At 41.8% G+C, this 18,890-nt stretch overlaps 1 protein-coding gene across 10 annotated transcripts in view; it reads left to right on the forward strand.

Moving 5' to 3' along the window:
- The window catches only part of SLC12A6 (solute carrier family 12 member 6), a 52,931-nt gene extending 34,299 nt beyond the window's left edge, over window positions 1-18,632 (forward strand). For 4 of the 10 annotated variants that reach the window (XM_026722556.2, XM_087915217.1, XM_087915219.1 and 1 more), the window contains 19 exons: window positions 671-801; window positions 1,022-1,263; window positions 1,696-1,910; window positions 2,729-2,887; window positions 3,608-3,706; window positions 4,481-4,538; window positions 7,137-7,311; window positions 7,401-7,519; window positions 7,594-7,692; window positions 7,957-8,076; window positions 8,300-8,404; window positions 9,291-9,459; window positions 13,142-13,337; window positions 13,437-13,606; window positions 13,699-13,830; window positions 15,078-15,206; window positions 15,290-15,474; window positions 16,960-17,093; window positions 17,182-18,632. In XM_026722556.2, coding sequence (XP_026578341.1) covers window positions 671-801; window positions 1,022-1,263; window positions 1,696-1,910; window positions 2,729-2,887; window positions 3,608-3,706; window positions 4,481-4,538; window positions 7,137-7,311; window positions 7,401-7,519; window positions 7,594-7,692; window positions 7,957-8,076; window positions 8,300-8,404; window positions 9,291-9,459; window positions 13,142-13,337; window positions 13,437-13,606; window positions 13,699-13,830; window positions 15,078-15,206; window positions 15,290-15,474; window positions 16,960-17,093; window positions 17,182-17,273 — 2,729 coding nt within the window. In that variant the 3' untranslated portion in view covers window positions 17,274-18,632. The remainder of the gene's footprint in view (window positions 1-670; window positions 802-1,021; window positions 1,264-1,695; window positions 1,911-2,728; window positions 2,888-3,607; window positions 3,707-4,480; window positions 4,539-7,136; window positions 7,312-7,400; window positions 7,520-7,593; window positions 7,693-7,956; window positions 8,077-8,299; window positions 8,405-9,290; window positions 9,460-13,141; window positions 13,338-13,436; window positions 13,607-13,698; window positions 13,831-15,077; window positions 15,207-15,289; window positions 15,475-16,959; window positions 17,094-17,181) is intronic. The other 6 variants (XM_026722557.2, XM_026722558.2, XM_087915220.1 and 3 more) reach the window with 2 other exon arrangements.
- Window positions 18,633-18,890: the final 258 nt, after the last annotated feature.

Here is an 18,890-nt window from a genome sequence, read left to right on the forward strand (position 1 = left end):
ACCCATGCGCCACCAGGGCTCACCAGGGTTAGAAGTAGTCCTCGACTTACAATAGGTCATTTAGTGACCATTTGAAGTTACAGTGGCACTGAAAAAAGTGACATGATAGTTTTTCACACTTATGAGCATTGCAGCATGGTCACATGATCAAGATCCAGAAGCTTGCCAACTAACTCAAATTTATGAGTCAGTTGCAATCATAAACTGCAGAGTCATATGATCACTTTTTGCGACCTTGTGACAAGCAGAGTCAGTGAGAAAGCCAGATTCACTTAACAACTGTGTTACTAACTTTGCAGTGATTCATTTAGCAATTGTGGCAAAAAAGGTCATAAATAGAGCAAAATTCACTTAACCGTCTCACTAATTTTGGGCTCCATTGTGATTGTGTTAAGGACTACCAATATGAGTTTGGCAATAAAAGACTTGACCCTGCTAATTTAAAGTCTAGCCTTAAATGTTCTATCCAAGAAATTAAATGTGCAGACATGCATATTGTAAATTGTTTTGTGTCTTTGGGGTTGATTTTATCCTGCTGTTGGTTTTACTATACTTGAGAGTTTGTTTTTGAAAGGCACGGGGCAGGTCTTTCTGAAAAGTGAGGGGGTTGGAATGAATGAAAAAGCAAGGATAATAAGATTTCCCCTCTGCATCTTCTGTCTTTCTGCAGCTGGAGGATCGTACTTCATGATTTCACGAGCTCTGGGCCCTGAGTTTGGAGGAGCTGTAGGACTCTGCTTCTATCTCGGCACTACCTTTGCAGCTTCTATGTACATCTTGGGGGCTATTGAAATCTTCCTGGTAGGTATTCGGTACCTCACAGGAGAACCCATAAGATACAAGGCGGTGTTGTAATTATGAGGTGTAAGTCCTGTCAGTCGGCTACAGCTCTTCTGAGAAGCAGGAGACTGCAGATCGGAGCGTCTCTTGCTACCATCTTGCCAACTCCGCATCTTTTTTTTATTTTCACTCCTCTGACTAGGCCGAAGGTGACGTGTGACTCATTCTTGCCTCCTCTCAGATGTACATTGCCCCCAAGGCAGCCATCTTCCACAGCGATGATCCCCTGAAGGAGCCAGCAGCCATGCTGAACAACATGCGGGTTTATGGCTCGGCCTTCCTGCTGCTTATGGTGCTGGTGGTATTTGTGGGAGTGCGTTACGTGAACAAGTTTGCTTCTCTTTTCCTGGCCTGCGTCATCGTCTCCATTCTGGCTATTTACGCTGGTGTCATCAAGTCTTCCTTTGCACCTCCTGATTTTCCGTAGGTTACTAGAATACTCTGAGACGGCTCACCAAACTCTCATTGAAATCTGTGGCAAGAGGGTGGCTTTCCCACCATCCTGTCCCTAGAGGTGTTGGGAAATACAGAATGGCTGGTAAAAGAGCTGTGCTCTCCTTAGTGCTTTCTGAGTTTGGTTGTTTTCTTGCAGATGTTTCATTATCCGAACTAGCTAACGTCTAGCTAGAAAGAAAACAGCCCAGCTCAGAGAACACCAAAGGCCCCTTATTTCAACCCTGAGCTATAAATATTCTCCTTCATTGAGAATTTCCTTCCCAACCCTAGAATTTCTAGTTTGTGTGTGCAAACAAAACAACTCGCCATTCCCACAGATAGTAGCATGTACCACAGTTCACATTTGTCCCCTTTTGAAGTCCAACCAATTTGCTTATCTTTATTTCTCTCTCCATTCAGTGTGTGCATGCTGGGGAATCGTTCCCTCTCCCAACACCATATTCAGACATGTGCCAAGACCAAGGAGTATGGTAACCTCACCATACCAACATTCCTGTGGACACGCTTTTGCAACCATAGCAGGCTTCTCAACGCCTCTTGCGATGAGTACTTCCAACACAACAATGTCACTGCTATCCAAGGAATTCCAGGACTAGCCAGTGGTGTTTTTACTGGTGAGAAAGGGTTCCTTATGTTCTTTGTCTAGCCAAAGTGCTGTTGCTTTCTTCTGTATTGCTCTTTGAGTCATTTCTTAGACTTAGAATAACTTTATTGTCACTTTGAAGGTACACTAATCAGCCTACATTAAAATGAAATATCATTGCATACAGCTCTCAAAGGTCACCACCTCCAATATACACTACATAAACATGACAAAATAAATAAATAAATAAATAAGTACAAAACAATGCATATACCATTTGGAATATGAAACAGAGAAACAACACAGCCAGGTTGGAATATATACATTACATGGCAAGAAAAACAAATCTTTCGAATTTACCAGACGGATGGCATAGGGAACAAAGCTGTTACAGAATCAGATACTTCTGCTAGAAATACTTTGAAACCTCCCTCCCAAAGGGGAACAACAGAAGCAGACCATAATGTGGGTGTATGGGGGTCTCTAACAATGCATTGAGCTCTAAGCTTTCGCGCTTATAAGCAGTATCTGAATGACGGGAAGCGAGCTTTCTATAATCTTCTCAGCTGTCCTTACTATTCTCTGTAGAGACTGCTATCCGAGGCACTGCTAGCATGAAACCAAACAGTGATGCAGTTTGTTAAAACACTGCCTTTGTAAAAAGTGGTCAGGATAGAAGGAGAAAGATTATAATAGTGTCTGTGAAGTTTCTTTTTCTCAGCCTAATCGTTAAGCAAATTGTGGGATGGGGGGAACACTATTACACTGTCCAGAGTACTTCAAATAAATGATAGGGTGATGATAGTGGTGATGGTGATGATCATGATGATGATGGTGCCATAATTGCAGAGAACCTTTGGAGCAGCTACCTGATGAAAGGTGAAATACTTGAGAAGCCATCTTTGCATGCAGTTGATGTGGGAGGAGCTCTGAATCAGCAGTATGTCTTGGCTGATATCACCACTTCTTTTACTCTTCTTGTGGGCATATTTTTCCCTTCTGTCACTGGTAAGTGCCAGTGTGTTTTGTTGAGCTCTCTGTTCAGGGGGGTTTCAAAACCAAACCATATTAGAAGGGTTGATTTGTTAGTTATGAGGCCTTTACAGGTAATCCTTGACTTACAACAGTTCACTTAGGGAAGTTACAATGGCCTGAAAAAAGTGACATGACCATTTTTCACACTTAGACCATTGTAGCATCCCCATGGTCACGTGATTTACATTAAGATGTGTGATAACTGACTTATAGTTATGACAGTTGCATTGTCCTGGGGATCATGTGATCTCCTTTTGCAATTTCAGAAAAGCAAAGTCAATGGGAAAACTAGATTTGCTTAACAACCATTTTACTGATTTAACAACTGCAGTGATTCACTTAACAAATTGGTAAGGAAAGTCTCACTGAGCAACATAAATTTTGATCATAAGTTGAGGAATACCTGTATTTGGACTCCTGAAGATTTCAACTGCAATTTCTCAACTTTAGTAAAAGGACCTTTATCCTGGCTAGATTAAGACCAATAGAAAGGCAAGATTCAGATTTATTGTTGCTTTTTCCCAAGTTGAACCAACTCTGCTTAGTTAACATTTAATTTTATCAAAGCAATGGTTGTTCTACTAAAAGCTTTTATATAAAATACCAGTCAGCGCTGTTCTTCGTTATTCATTCAGTCACATAAATGTACATTCCGGAAATGGATCGACTCTTGTTTAAATGTTGTTTTCATAGGAATCATGGCTGGGTCAAATCGTTCAGGGGACCTAAAGGATGCCCAGAAATCTATTCCCATCGGTACCATCTTGGCTATTCTCACCACCTCTTTTGTGTGTATCCTTTGCAACAGCTGGAGGTGCTTCCAGACTACCAGCCTCCTTACATTCTATTCCTTCTAAAATCAGTTTAATAGGAAAATCAAGATTGATAAGGACTGCTTTGCATAGATTTATAATAATTTTGACACAAGCATAGGCACATTTATCTCTTTGTGAATCTGGAACTTGTAGAGAACTAGCAAACAATTTCAGTTGCTCTTTTAGTCCAGTATCTGGGTAGAGCAGAGTTTCTTAACTTTGCAACATTAAAATATCTGGACTTCAACTCACAGAATTCCTGAGCCGGCATGTCCAAACATATTAAAATTGCTTAAGTTGAGAAATAATGGTGTAGAGGGAGCTATCAGAACTTCATTTTCCTCTTAACCGACCTTCCTCACTCTTGACCAAAGAAAATGCCTTGCTTAGATTCTGGAATTTGGACTCCTTTAATAAAGCCAGTATGTTGCTTTAACAAATTCCAGATGTTTTGGGGCACACTGAACCCAGAATCCTCTCTAATGAGGATTACTGCTTTGTTGTCTTGAAATTATGTTTCCTCGCCCACAGATAAAAAGCTACTCGCAAGGAAACACATCAAAGCTGTTTACAATTTCAGCCCTGTAGTTCATCTTGCATTGATTCCAGGACCATGCCTTTGGCAGATACCTGGCTAGAATATGTTAGGATTAATAAATGATTTGATAGAGTTAGCTTATGAGAAGACTAGTTGTTCATTTTTACTGCCTTGTTCTTTGCACAAAAATTACCTTTGACTCTGCCTCCTTAGATCTTAGCAATGTAGTGCTATTTGGGGCATGTGTAGAAGGCGTGGTACTCAGGGACAAGTAAGTAATGCTCCCTTGGCTTTCTCTAATTTTATAATTTTCCAATACTAGAAAATGCTGGTATATTTTTTATGTGTGTAGATTTTAGATTGCGTTGGCTATAAAGTTCCTTTGTGGTCAACCTCGGGAATGCTTGATACATGCTTCTTTTTTAAACCAGATATTTGTGATTAGAGGTAGTTTGATGTATTGGTTAAGGCAGTGGTCCTCAATCCCCAGGCTGTGCAAGAATGGACTGTGCGAGAATGGCTGTGCAAGCAGTTGGCTGACGTACATATGCACGCATGAAGTTTGACTTGCGCAAGTGGTGGGCAGGTGTGCTTGCGCTCTCTCTCTCTCTCTCTCTCTCTCTCTCTCTCTCTCTCTCACACACACACACACACACACACACACACACACACACACACACACACTTACTTGCGCTAGCAGCAGGCCAATTTTCTTCTCCCTACCCACCATAAAGGTTGGAGACTGTTGGATTAAGGCATCAGGTTATAAACTGGGAGACCAGGAGTTTTAGATCTGCCTTAGGCAAAACAAGCTGAGTGATCTTGGGTTAGTCATCTGCTCTCAGGCCCAGGAAGCAGGGAAGGTCAAACCACTTATGAAAATTTTGCCAAGAAAACTCCAAAGATTACTCCAGGGAGTCACCAGTACACAAAGGTATGTGTGTGTGCAACACAGACACATTATCATTTTCTTTTGCTCCTTTTCCTATGGCTTGGGTCTAGTTAGTATGCAATAATACATCTATTTTATCAGGAAGTCCCTTTTAAGTTGCTCTAAATAGCAACAATGAAAAAGGATCCTCATCCGTCTGGCCACCTTATAAATGTCCCCGATACATTAGGATGATTTCTGGGTGACAGAAGTTACTAAACTTGATGAGCTCTTCCTGAACCAGGAAAATTCTCACATATAGGAATGGACACTATGAGTTGTATTGTTTCTACTGGAATCAGAAAGACCTTTGCAATGAAATTGTATGGATCTAATAATATAGTACAGGTAGTCTAAAACTTACGACAGTTCATTTAGTGAACATTCAAAGTTACACTCAAAGGTGTGTTTTTTTTTCAAGAGGCAACTGGAAAGGTAACATATTAACAGAGTTGGAAGGGACCTTGCAGGTCATCTAGTTCAGCAGTCGCCAACCAGTGGGCTGCGGCCCAGTGATGGGCCATGAGAAAATTTTGGTGGGCCGCAGAGAAATTCATCCCCAGAGCCCCCCCCAGCAATTAATCCAGGCTGTGCAGAAACACAAAACTGAGCCGCCCACAGGAACCCTCCCTGCCAACTCACTTACCTGGCAAACTTGCCTTCTAAATTACTATTTTTCCTTTTTCCATCCATCATCTGTTCTGCTGTGCCAGGAGATTTAGATTAGCTAGGAAGCAGGAAATAGTTGGATTTCTTGCTTTCTAGCTAGTCTTTGGATCTTTGGCTCTGCCTTTAAGCACAGCTGAACCTGTCTTAGGACTGAAGGTTCTATTATTCAGTGCAGACTCACAGCAAGCAAATTTTATGTGACAGACTGAGCTAGCCGATGGCAGATAGATAAATTGCTGAATGATTCTGTGAGCAACTCAATCTGCCTGCCTGCTTTGCCTGATTTTGGGTAAAAGTTGCTCTTTTTTATAAAAAATTCAATATTTATATAAATATTTATAGTATTTACATACAAGCCATGCCCAGCCAGTCACATGACCACCAAGCCACACCCACAAATTAGGCCACGCCCACAGATAGTGGTCCCTGCGATTTAAAATTATGAGTTTGGTGGTCCCTGAGGTCCAAAAGGTTGGCTACCCCTGATCTAGTCCAACCTACCGCCCAAGCGGGAGACCCTACACCATTTCTGACAAATGGCAGTCCAATCTCTTCTTGAAAGTCTCAAGTGATGGCGCTCCCACAACTTCTGTTCCATTGGTCGATTGTTCTCACTTTATGGTTTTTCTTTGAAGACGTTTTGCTTCTCATCCAAGAAGCTTCTTCAGCTCTCTGAAGCTACTTCTCTTCTCTGAACAACTGAAGAAGCTTCTTGGATGGGGAATGACACGTCTTCAAAGAAAAACCAGAAACTCCAGTTGCCTCTCGAAAAAAAGCACCTTTGGGACAACCAGGACCTGGATGCCTGAGAATCTCCATAGACATTCAAAGTTATGATGGCACGGAAAAAAGTGACTTATGACCATTTTTCACACAACTGCTACATCCACATGATCAAAATTCAGATGCTTGGCAACTGGTTCATATTTAATGACCGTTGCAGTGTCCTTGGGTCAGGTGTGATCCTCTTCTGTTAACTTCTGATAAGCAAAGTCAATGGGGAAGCCAGACTCAACCAATGTACCAACTTGACAACTGCAATTGATGATTCACTTAACCGCTGTGGCAAGAAAGGTCGTGAAATGGGGCCAAACTCACTTAACAAAAGTTTTCATTTAGCAGTATAAATTTTGGGCTCCATTGTGACCGTAGGTCGAGGACTGCCTATAGAGCATATAATTTTTTTCTCTAGTTTTCTTCAGATGCACCTCTAGCTGTGAAGCCTTAAAAGATTCAACTTAACATTTTATTCTTGTGTCCATCCGATAGATTTGGCGACACAGTCAAGGGGAACCTGGTGGTGGGCACCCTCTCCTGGCCATCTCCTTGGGTCATTGTCATTGGCTCGTTCTTCTCCACATGTGGAGCTGGGCTGCAGAGTCTCACAGGTGCACCCCGGCTATTGCAGGCCATAGCTAAGGACAACATCATACCCTTCCTGAGGGTGAGTGGCCATATTTTGCTTTCAGATAGGGAATGTGTAAGGGTTAAACCATGCTCTCCCTAGTTCTCTCACATACGCATTTATTTTAGGTCTTTGGCCATGGTAAAGCTAATGGGGAGCCTACCTGGGCTTTGCTTCTGACAGCCGGAATTGCAGAACTTGGGATCCTGATTGCATCCTTGGACATGGTGGCCCCTATTCTCTCCATGTAAGTCTCCTCTTTCTCGTGGGTTGGGGTCCCAAGGAAATGCACCTTGCTGACACCACCAGATGCTTCTCTAGGTTCTTCCTGATGTGTTACCTCTTTGTCAACCTAGCCTGTGCCTTACAAACTTTACTACGCACCCCCAATTGGAGACCACGCTTCCGGTACTACCATTGGTAAGAGCACTCTATTACCTAACTGTTGAAAAGGAAGCGGGGGGAATGGATGCAGAAGACGAAGAGGGTGGGGGGGTTTAGACTCCTGAACTCCTACAGGCTGGTAGTGAAAAAGAAACTTGGTCTCCAGATTATACCTAAGAGGGCAACAGGGGGCCAGTAAGACCAATAAGTTGTTCATATTCCTTTTGGTTGAATTCTAGCTCCCACAGTATTTAGGAAACCGTGTGTGTACCCTTCTCCTTCCAATTTCTCTCCTCATAGGATACTCTCCTTCATGGGCATGAGTATCTGTGTGGCGCTCATGTTCATCTCCTCCTGGTATTACGCAATTATTGCAATGGTGATAGCTGGCATGATCTACAAATATATAGAGTATCATGGGTGAGTGCTGTTTTGGATTTGGTTCTGTGTGGCCTCTGCCCAGTGAGGATTTCTTGTAGTTAGATTTACTCCCTTCCTAACCCTGATCCTGCCCTAACTTAATGATAAGCACTTGGGTTCTGCAGGATTGCCTGAATACATGTTTTGTTCTGTCTGCAACGATTCTGGAAAGGACAGACTTACTGCGGCATGCTCGTTTGGCTGAACTGTGCTTCCCTTGCAGGGCTGAGAAGGAATGGGGAGATGGCATCCGTGGCTTGTCCCTGAGTGCCGCCCGTTTTGCTTTGCTGCGCCTTGAAGAGGGGCCACCCCACACCAAAAATTGGAGGTAGGGAAGCCACAGGTTGCTTTCAGACTTTTGTTGCCTCAACATGAAGCAATGCTGCATAGAAAACACAAACTCAAATTCAGAATAGAGCTGGAAGGGACCTTGGAGGTCTTCCAGTGGAACCCCCTTGCTCAAGGAACAGACCCTATACCAGGCATGTCAAACTGGCATCCCGCGGGACGGATACATCACGCGCAGGCTATGCCCACCCTGGCTCCGCAAAGGCAAAAAACATCATGATATGTCACGATCTGGCTTGTCACTCGATCGAGTTTGAACTTGTGCCCTATACCATTTCAGCAAGTGGCTATACACAGTCTCTTCTTAAAAACCTCCAGTGTTGAAGCACCCACAACCTCTGAAGGCAAGCCATTTTGCTGGTTTATTGTCCTCACTGTTAGGAAGTTTCTCCTTAATTCCAGGTTGCTTCTCTCCTTGATTTGTTTCCATCCATGGCTTCTTGTCCTGCCTTCTGATGCTTTGGACAATAGATTGACTCCCTCTTCTCTGGGGCAGCCCCTGAAATACTGGAATAACTGCTATCATGTTACCCTAGTCCTTCTTTTCTCTAGACCAAACAAACTCATATCCTGCAACTGTTCATGTTTTTAGCCTCTAAGCCTTTAATCATCTTAGTTGCCTCCTCTCTGCATTTTTTTCCAAAGTCTCAACATCTTTTTTATGATGTGGTGACCAAAACTGGATGTAGCATTCCAAGTGTGGCCTTACTAAAGTTTTATAAAATGGAATACTTACACATGTGGATTTACTTGTATTATTTGTTGCAGTATAAATTCTTATGTCTTTGTGCTTTAGGGCAAAAGTCTAAATTCATCTGCTCCTACAACTCTTAACATGCGCGTGTTGGGCTTCCATTTCTTCCTAGGCCACAATTGTTGGTGTTGCTAAAGTTGGATGAGGATCTGCATGTGAAGCATCCACATCTGCTCACCTTTGCTTCTCAGCTGAAAGCTGGCAAAGGACTCACTATTGTAGGTTCAGTCATGGTGGGCAACTTCCTGGAGAGTTACAGTGAAGCACTGGCTGCTGAGCAGGTGAGATTTCATGGAAGTGCATTTCAGCTGAATGGGTGCCACCGATTTAGATAGGAGGCTACAAGAAGAGCAGCTATATCAGTATAAAGCAAAACTTTCAGATAATTAGAGACAAGAAAAGTAGGAGAATACCTGGTACTTCATCTTTCAGTTGGCTCAGTGATATGTCTTCTCCAGCTAACATGTGTTTTCCAAAAGTTCAGAAATTAAGTTACCTAAAATATTTTAACTGTACCTTTGTTAAGAGGGGTTTTCCAAGCTTGCATATATCATGAAACGTAAAATAGTACTTTGTGTTTGGTCAAGCTAACTTTTATGTGTTGGATGATGCCATCATAAGGTCAACATGCATTTCTTGGCTTCCCCTTGAAGCTGATGCTTTGTCTTATGATAGTGCCTGGCCCAAGCCCAAATATGAAAATGGAAGATTGCTTGTGTCAATCTCTGAGATATATTGATTCAGTTTATAGTATTAATAGCATCCATGGAGAGCATCTAATAGTCTACAGGTAATCCTTAACTTCCAACTTCAATTGAGCCCAAAATTTCTTCTGCTAAGCGAAACAGTTGTTCAGTGACCTTTGTCCCATTTTACAAGATTTGCTGCCGCAGCGGTTAAGTGAAACACTGCAGATGGCTAAGGTTGTTAAGTAAATGTGGATACCCCATTGACTTTGTTTCTCAGAAGATGCCAAAGGGAATCACATGAATCTGGGATGCTGTAACCATCATAAATGTAAATGTCATTGACGACGGGGATGCTGCGACAGTCATAAACGTGAAAAACAGTCATAACTCACTTTTACAGTGCTGCTGTAATTCTGAATGGCCACTAAACAAGCTGTTGTAAACCGAGGGCTACATGTATGTTACAAATTTTTGCTTTGTTCTTCAGAATGAAATCATCACATACTCCCATTTCCAGAAATGAGCTTCTTTTTGCTTTAAGGTCCCTCTGAAAACTCTTTTTTTTTTTTGAAATTTTTTATTGATTTTCAAAAACAATACACAAACAAAACATAAAAACATAAAACATCTTTTCTGAAAGCAGCTTGATCCCGGGTTACATCTCTTCGTAGACACAAATTCAAATTCATGCTCATTTTATATACCATTCCATATCCTATTGCCATTTTACATTTTCTACATAGCTTCTCCCCTCTTTTAACTTTCTTAATTTTATTTTATTTATCTCATCTCAGTTCAGATCATTATGCTTATTATTCTTTGTCTGTCCTGTTTCCACCTATATTTTCCCTTTAAACAAAATTTCTCCTGTATGCTGATTGGAGTATGACGCCTTTATCTCTTTCCCCTAAATTTATAACACTTAGTATAGTACATAACTTCCATTTGGATTCTGCTTAGTACATTCTAAAGTTACACACTATATTTTTTTAAAAAGAAAATATTATAAATATGTAATATAATTAGAACAACAATCCATACCAATTCAAATCTATCATTAATATTAATATTCATTTAAATTTTGAACATTTTACACATTACTTTTCAGTTAAATATCATACTTTTATGGGAACACATATAAACTTTCCATAGTTATTTCCCCACCCACTTCACTTATATTTTAAAACATTGTGTCATTAAAATGTTCCCATTCCTTCCTAATTCAATTCTCTCATTTATTTCATTGCCTTCCTTTTGTTCACAAAAATTTCACTGAATTACACAGAATATTTTATCCCACTTTTTAATCACATGTTGTTTCCAATTTTCTAACATTATTTCTAATACAAATATAACAATACAATATTATGTATCTTTGCAGAATCCCTTTTTCAATTAAGTTTTTACCCATTATCTCTAAATAAATCCTGTTTTTTTACATCTTGCTCCACACCATTGAAACTTCTCATCCCTTCCTTCCTCCCTTGCTTCTTCTCCCTGCCCTTTTTACCCCCTTGTCTCTCCACCCCCATTTCCCTCTTCTGTATTCCCCCTTTCTGTTGTTTTCTAACATATCCACTTTTCACCTTATTTTTCCCTTTTTTGGTTGTTTTTAGTTCTTAAAGTCTCCATTTTTTTCCCGTCCTTTCCCCTTTCTTCCCCAAGTAAAGTTACTTGTTCATCGAAGATGGCTTCTTCTTTGTCCCAATCATCTTGTTGCGCAGTCAGTTTCTCATAGGTACAAATCGCCATTTCTAAGAATTGAAAAAGAGAGCCAAGAGAGCCCTTCCCTTCGTGTTCCTCTTTTTTATATTTTTTGAATTCAATTTTCAGTTCATCCACAAGTGATGCCATTGTAGAAAAAAAAAATTTTTTTTTCCGAAACAACCACCCAAATGTTTTTAGTCCTTCAAATATAATTTCCAAAAGTCCCAAAGTCACCAAACAGTCCAAATAAGCTGTTTCTTTTAACACTTTCTTCTTTCTTCACTTTCTCTTCCTGGGGTTACTGTTTAGTTACAAAATTCCAGTTAAAATGTATCTTTTAGAAGTCTTGTTAGTATTTAATGATTCTTTTACGTTCTAGGCAATCTCCTCCTGCCTTCCAAATCCTGCTCCTATTCTTTTCCTCTCCCTTCCCACTTACAGCAAAAAAAATTTTTTTTAAATGTCCAGAAATCCTTATTATTCCCTTGACATTTAATTATCCAGTTTAGTTACCTATTGATGCCAAAGCAGGTTTTTCCAATTTCTCATTCATTTCTGTTCGCTGTCAACGTTAGGAAGGAGAGTGAAAAAAAAACCCTTTCCCTTTTAACTTTCATTTGCCACTTGCAAGTCTTTGGGAACGATGTATCTTTTGCAAATTTTAAGTTCCAGGGTACCTTAGTTTTATTTTTTGTCCTGGTCAGCCAAAAACTTTTACTTCTTAGCTTCCTCCTGCACTTTCTTTTCTGGCTGAGTGCTTCTGTGAGGCGGCCATTTCTGACCGCCGCTCTACCGCCTTCGGAAAAGGGAGTTTAGCTGGCTGGGGAGGAGAGGTGCGATTCCTCTCGACCCTGCCAGATCTCCCCTATCTTCACCACCTTCTACGGGGTGGCTTAGCCCCGAAGCCGGGTGGCTCGGGGCACTCCAGCGGCGAGCGCAGGCAGAAACCGCGCACGATCGCGGATTCCTGCCTGCCCCGAAGCGCCGCAAACCGGAACTCCCCTCTGAAAACTTTCTAAGGAATGATCCAATCCAGGCATTATGTTCAAGTCTGAAGGACCATCTTTAGATGTAAATCCTCATAGCTCTACATTGCAATATAGGTAGTCCTCGACTTTATGACAATTGAGCCCAACATTTATGTTGCTAAGTGAGAAATGTATTATGTGAGTTATGCCCCGTTTTACGACTTCTTTCCACATTTGTTAAGTGAATCACTTCAGTTGTTAAATCAGTAAACCGGTCGTTCAGTGAATCTGGTTTCCCCTATTGATTTTGCTTGTCAGAAGGTTGTAAAAGGGGATCACATGGCCCCAGAACACTGCAACCATCATAATGTGGATAAGTTGTCAAGCATCTAAATGCAAATCACATGGCCATGGGGATGCTGCAATGATCGTAAGTCTGGAAAAATGGTCATAGGTCATGTTATTCAGTGCCGTTGTAACTTTGAACGGTCACCAAGCAAACTGTTGTAAGTCGAGGACTACCTGTAAAGATTCCTCTGTTTGCAATGCCGAGTGGCTTTTTTACAGCTTTGCCTTTAAACAACGTTATGTGATTTCAGACTATCAAACATCTGATGGAGGCAGAACGCGTGAAAGGCTTCTGTCAGATCGTGGTGGCTGCCAAGGTGCGAGAGGGCATCTCCCACCTCATTCAGTCCTGCGGGCTTGGTGGCATGAAGCACAACACTGTGGTGATGGGCTGGCCGAATGCCTGGCGTCAGAGTGAGGATGCACGTGCTTGGAAGACTTTTATTGGTAACGGTTTCCCAACAAGACATTTTGGGGGAGAGGGAGGCGAGAGGTCACAAGAGTCTACTGAACCATATGGCATGAGTTCCTCTTCCTGTTCTCCAGGCACTGTCCGGGTGACTACAGCTGCCCGCCTGGCCTTACTCGTGGCAAAGAACGTGGCTTTTTACCCTAGCAACGCAGAGCCTTTTTCCGAGGGCAACATTGATGTCTGGTGGATTGTGCACGATGGAGGGATGTTGATGCTCCTCCCTTTCCTTCTCAAGCAGCACAAGGTAATGATGGGAGGGCCTTGCTGAGACTTAAGGAGCAGGTGTTAATTGGCTTGGGTGGAGTTTACTGATTTCCCTCCTCCCTTCCTTCAAAGGTGTGGCGTAAGTGCAAAATCCGCATCTTTACAGTAGCCCAACTGGAGGACAACAGCATACAAATGAAGAAGGATCTGGCCACCTTCCTGTATCACCTTCGTATCGAGGCAGAGGTGGAAGTGGTTGAGATGGTGAGTGACACAATACTGTGGGGATTAAAAACATATAAAACAATAGCCCTTGGACATATATACTGCTTTACAGCCGTCTCTAAGTGGTTTACAGTCAGCATATTGCCCCCAACAATTGGGGTTCTTATTTTACCCACCTCAGAAGGATGGAAGGCTGAGTCAACCTTGAGCTGGTGAGACTCGAACTGCCGAAACTGACAGTCAACAGTCAGCTGAATTAGCCTGCAGTACTACATTCTAACCTCTGCGCCACCATGGCTCTATCTAATGGACAGATAGATATATTGGGGAAAGAAGATATTAGAAACATCACTAATGCATAGAAATCTATCCAATGAAGGAAAAGGGATTAGAAGTATAGAGCTAGTCCTTGACTTACAACCACAGTTGAGCCCAAATTTCTGTTGTTACATGAGACATTGGTTAAGGGACATTTGCCCCATTTTACGACCTTTCTTGCCACTGTTAAGTGAATCACTACAGTTAAGTTAGTAAAACGGTTGTTAAATGAATCTCACTTCCCCACTGAAGGTTGCAAAATGGAATCATGTGACCCCGGGACACTGCAACTGTCATCACTTTGAATGGTCACTAAATGAATTGTTGTAAGTCAAGGACTACCTATATCTAATGGACAGGGACGTATTTAATTGGAAAAAAGGGGTTAGAGACACATCTAATGGAGAGAAACATATCCAATGAAGAAAAAGGGATTAGAAATATATCTAATGGACAGAGACTATTTAATGGGGCAAAAGGGATTAGAGACATATCTGATGGACGCCACACTCATACTCATTCCTATCCTTTTAGAATTGCTCACTACCTGCTCCCAAGTCAAAGATTAACTTCTTTCACTACAGGGACGAGGATCAAAAACACATATTTAAAAAAAATATGTTCCTTTTCAAGGAAAGAGTTATAGGCTGGCTACTCCTATTTTTCACAGAATGCCTATAGACATGCATATTCCTAGAGAAGTCCTCTGTGCAGAAGTGCCATTGGTTGAAATCTGGCAAACATTATGAGGAATGGAAGAATGTTGGACCTATGTCAGGTTGGGAGGGTTGTCCAATATCAGCTGTCACATGATCGAAATTCAGGCACTTGGCAACTGGGATGTATTTATGATGGTCGCAGCATCCTGGGGTCCTGGGATCGCCTTCTGTAACCTTTCCATCTGGCTTCTGACAAGGTTGGTTTGGGAGGATTGTCCAATATCAGTTGTCCTCTTTTCTCTCTTGCAGCATGACAGCGACATCTCTGCCTACACATATGAGCGTACTTTGATGATGGAGCAGCGCTCCCAGATGTTGCGCCAAATGCGTCTCTCTAAAACGGAACGAGAACGTGAGGTGAACTGGGCTGAAACAAAGGTGGGAGAAAATAGGCTGAAAAAGAGAAACCAATTTGGGTTTCTTTTTCACTAAAGCTTCAGTGATGCCATCCTTGTATATAGGCCCAGCTTGTGAAAGACAGGAACTCAATGTTGCGGCTGACCAGCATTGGCTCAGATGATGATGAAGAGACTGAGACCTACCAGGAGAAGGTGCACATGACCTGGACCAAGGACAAATACATGGCTTCTCATGGACACAAACTCAGGACCCTGGAGGGCTTCCAAGACCTGCTCAACATGCGACCGTAAGACATTAACTGAGTTATTTCTGATATATACTTCTATTGTCATTAAACTCTTCCTTCTTGCCTAAGATGCTGAGCTTGTCGATCAGAAAGGTTGGCAGTTTGGCGGTTCGAATCCCTAGCGCCATGTAATGGAGTGAGTTCCCGTTACTTGTCTCTGTTTCTGCCAATCTAGCAGTTCGAAAGCATGTAAAAATGCAAGTAGAAAAATAGGTGCCACATTGGTAGGAAGGTAACAGTGTTCCTTGCACCTTCGGCATTTAGTCATGCTGGCCACATGACCATGGAGACATCTTTGGACAGCACTGTCTTTGTAACAGAGATGAGCACTGCCCCCTACAGCTGAAAACAACTAGCACATATGTGCGAGGGGAACCTTTACCATATTTGCCTACTATTTGTGGTGGCGCAGTAGTTAGAATGCAGTATTGCAGGCTAATTCTGGTGACAACTGCCAGCATTTCGGCAGTTCAATTCACAACGGCTCAAGATTGACTCAGTCTTCCATTTTTCTGAGGTCAGCAAAATGGGGACCCAAATTGTTGTTATGGGCAATATGCTGACTCTGTAAAACTGTTTAGAGAGGGCTGTAAAGCACTTTGAAGCGGTATATAAGTCCAAGTGTTGCTATTGCTATTCTGCTTCCAAATTCTTCTTGGAAAGTGATACAAAGCCTAACTTAATCTTACCACTATCCTGTCTGGGTTTTATTCTAAATGTGTTTTTTTCCACTACATATCCCATTGTTTCTAATATGTAATGCTCTCTATCTCCAGCATATGCTACCGGTAGAGTTCTTTATTTTTTTTGTATGGTGTTAGTGCATAACAGCATAAAATTCACAAAAACGGCATATAAAATGTGTATCAAAATATAAAATACTAGTACAGTGAATTATTTTAGAAACCCACAGTATGAATGATAAATAAAATAAAGTTATAAGCAATTACTAGAGTGACTAAGCCTATGACCAGATATCTAGATAGTTTAGCCACTGGACAGCAGTGCCCTTCAGAAGAGGTAGTTCTTGTAGGGATCTGGGTCACCTTTTGAGGGGGCATTCTGTTGCAGGATGATGTAAAGTTTGCAGGACATTCCTTGAGTCACAGTATTATCAACCTATCCCCATTTGAATTTCCAATATTGGCACCTGCCATTTGGTTGAGTCTTGTCCAGTTTTTCTTTGGAATATCAAAGCCAGAGGGACACTAAATTAAACAGATCTGGGTTAGAAGTTGCCCACTAGAAAATGTTGCGAGTACTTTTAGTTTGCTTTACTGCAATTGCCATGTTATTCCCTGTTCTTTTGGGAAAGAATCTGTGCCTCTGGGTTTTTTTTCAGTCTCTAATCCATAAAAAATACTTTATTTTCTCACAAGCCAGTCTTAGGCTACGGATTAGATATATCAGTAAAGCGTGCTGTATGGTTATATTTGTATGGGTCCTGGTTATGCTAATACTTTTTTCCCCCCACCTCCAACATAGGGATCAGTCTAATGTGCGACGTATGCACACGGCTGTCAAGCTGAATGAAGTTATTGTCAACAAGTCCCATGAGGCTAAGCTTGTCCTGCTTAATATGCCTGGGCCACCACGAAACCCTGAAGGCGACGAAAACTGTATCCTTTTCTGCCGGGCACAGGAAGGAGTGGTGGTGGCTCTAAAGAATCGTATTGCGTTGTTCCTTTGACTCTTTTCCACCTGCAGATATGGAATTCCTGGAGGTCCTCACAGAGGGGCTGGAGCGTGTGCTGCTTGTACGGGGCGGAGGCAGCGAAGTCATCACCATCTATTCATAGAGGAGGAGTTGGGGAGTCTTCCTCCTGATGAACTGTGTTCAAATTGATACTCTCTTCCTACCTGTTCCCATGTGCCACTTGGATCTCCCGAGACCAGCTTTTACCGCCACACCTATTTGCTTTCATTTCTCGTGGCAATTCAGGGCCTTCAAATTGGGTGTTTTCCCCACCCCCACCCCTCCAGTGTTTGGAGGATGGCAGCTTCTTCAGCTTCCATCAAGTTAAAGCTGCACACTAGAATCTTCAAAAAGCTTGTCGGTGAGAGGGAAATTTAGAGATAGGTAGGAGATTGCTGTCATCCTTTCAAGAAATGTAGGAGCCATATCGCGAGTAGTAACTCTGCAGGGCATTAATAAGAAGAGCAAAAGATCAGGAAAAGAGTGACAGGATCCATCAGCTGGAACAGCAGGTTTGGCCCAGCTGGAGAAGCTGTTACTTGTCATTATCATGTTAAGAGGAACAAGAAGGGAAAGTAGATACTGCTGAGGGAAATCCATCCTTTGTTGTGCTGTTTTCTCCTGGTCAGCATCAGTCTCCTTGCTTTCCTTCCCACTGAAATGAAGGCCAACAATAAGCATTTAGAAGTCACTTTTCATAGTGCTTATCCCTGATCCCATGTAGTATTCTGAGAATCAGACAGTGTTTGCTGACAAGGGGAGAGAATGGCTGATCCCCAAGTTAGGGTGGGAGCAGCATATTAATGGGGAAACTTCTTTTCCATCTGGCCTTTGCACTTCTACTGAGTCAAGGAAACTAGCAGCTGCCTTCTCTTTTTATAGATAATCTGTAAAACTGCGCCAGGTGGCTGTCATACTTTGTTCTTACATATCGATGGGGTAAAGATTTCTATTGTGAAGAACAGGGTTTTCTGATTTTCCAAATTGCCCCCTTTGCTTTTGAAGAAGTCCATCTCTTCTTCCAAGCTTGGATAAGAAGAAAATTAATGCCACATCTTCTGTGCCAAGCAATATTGCCCTCTTTGATGTCAGTGATAAAGATATCCAGCTTACTTTTATAAGTGTTGGGGTGGAGTTTTTCCTTACCTCTACAGAAGCAAACTTAGAGAAAGGTGCTGTGTCTATTTTGTCCTATCTAATTTCAATGATGGATCTCTCCTTCTCTTGGTATCTCTTGCTCAAGAATAGAATACAGGGACCACTCCCTTGGCTTAGCCTTAAGACACATCTCAAGCCTGTCGTTTTATTTTTAAGAGAGAATTTCACGGCATCTCTTATTTTAGCTGAGAGCTTTTTTTAATTTATTCAGGGTGCAACCTTGTTTACATCGCATCAAATTTGGGAGTGTTTTTTTTTTTTTTTGCTTCTTGAATTATGTAAAGAATAAACATTTTATATGCAATTTTTTATTTTAGTTGTGCATAAGTGGCTCCACTTGCAAAGCTCATGTATTCATTATGTAACATTCATCCACTTTACAGCCTTGGTATCATTTATAAAAAGCAGTAAATAAATGGCATATGCTTAGATTTTCCACATTTTGAAAAGAAAATCTTCATCCAGTGCTCTAGTTCATAGAAACATGACTGTGAGACTAATGTGAACAGGCTATTGTATATCACCCCACCCCCCAGTAAATTTGTATCAGTGGCTTAAGAAT

Source organism: Pseudonaja textilis, chromosome Z (genome assembly GCF_049901715.1).
Source record: "Pseudonaja textilis isolate UNSWEBS1 chromosome Z, rPseTex1.2, whole genome shotgun sequence".
NCBI lineage: Eukaryota > Metazoa > Chordata > Lepidosauria > Squamata > Elapidae > Pseudonaja > Pseudonaja textilis.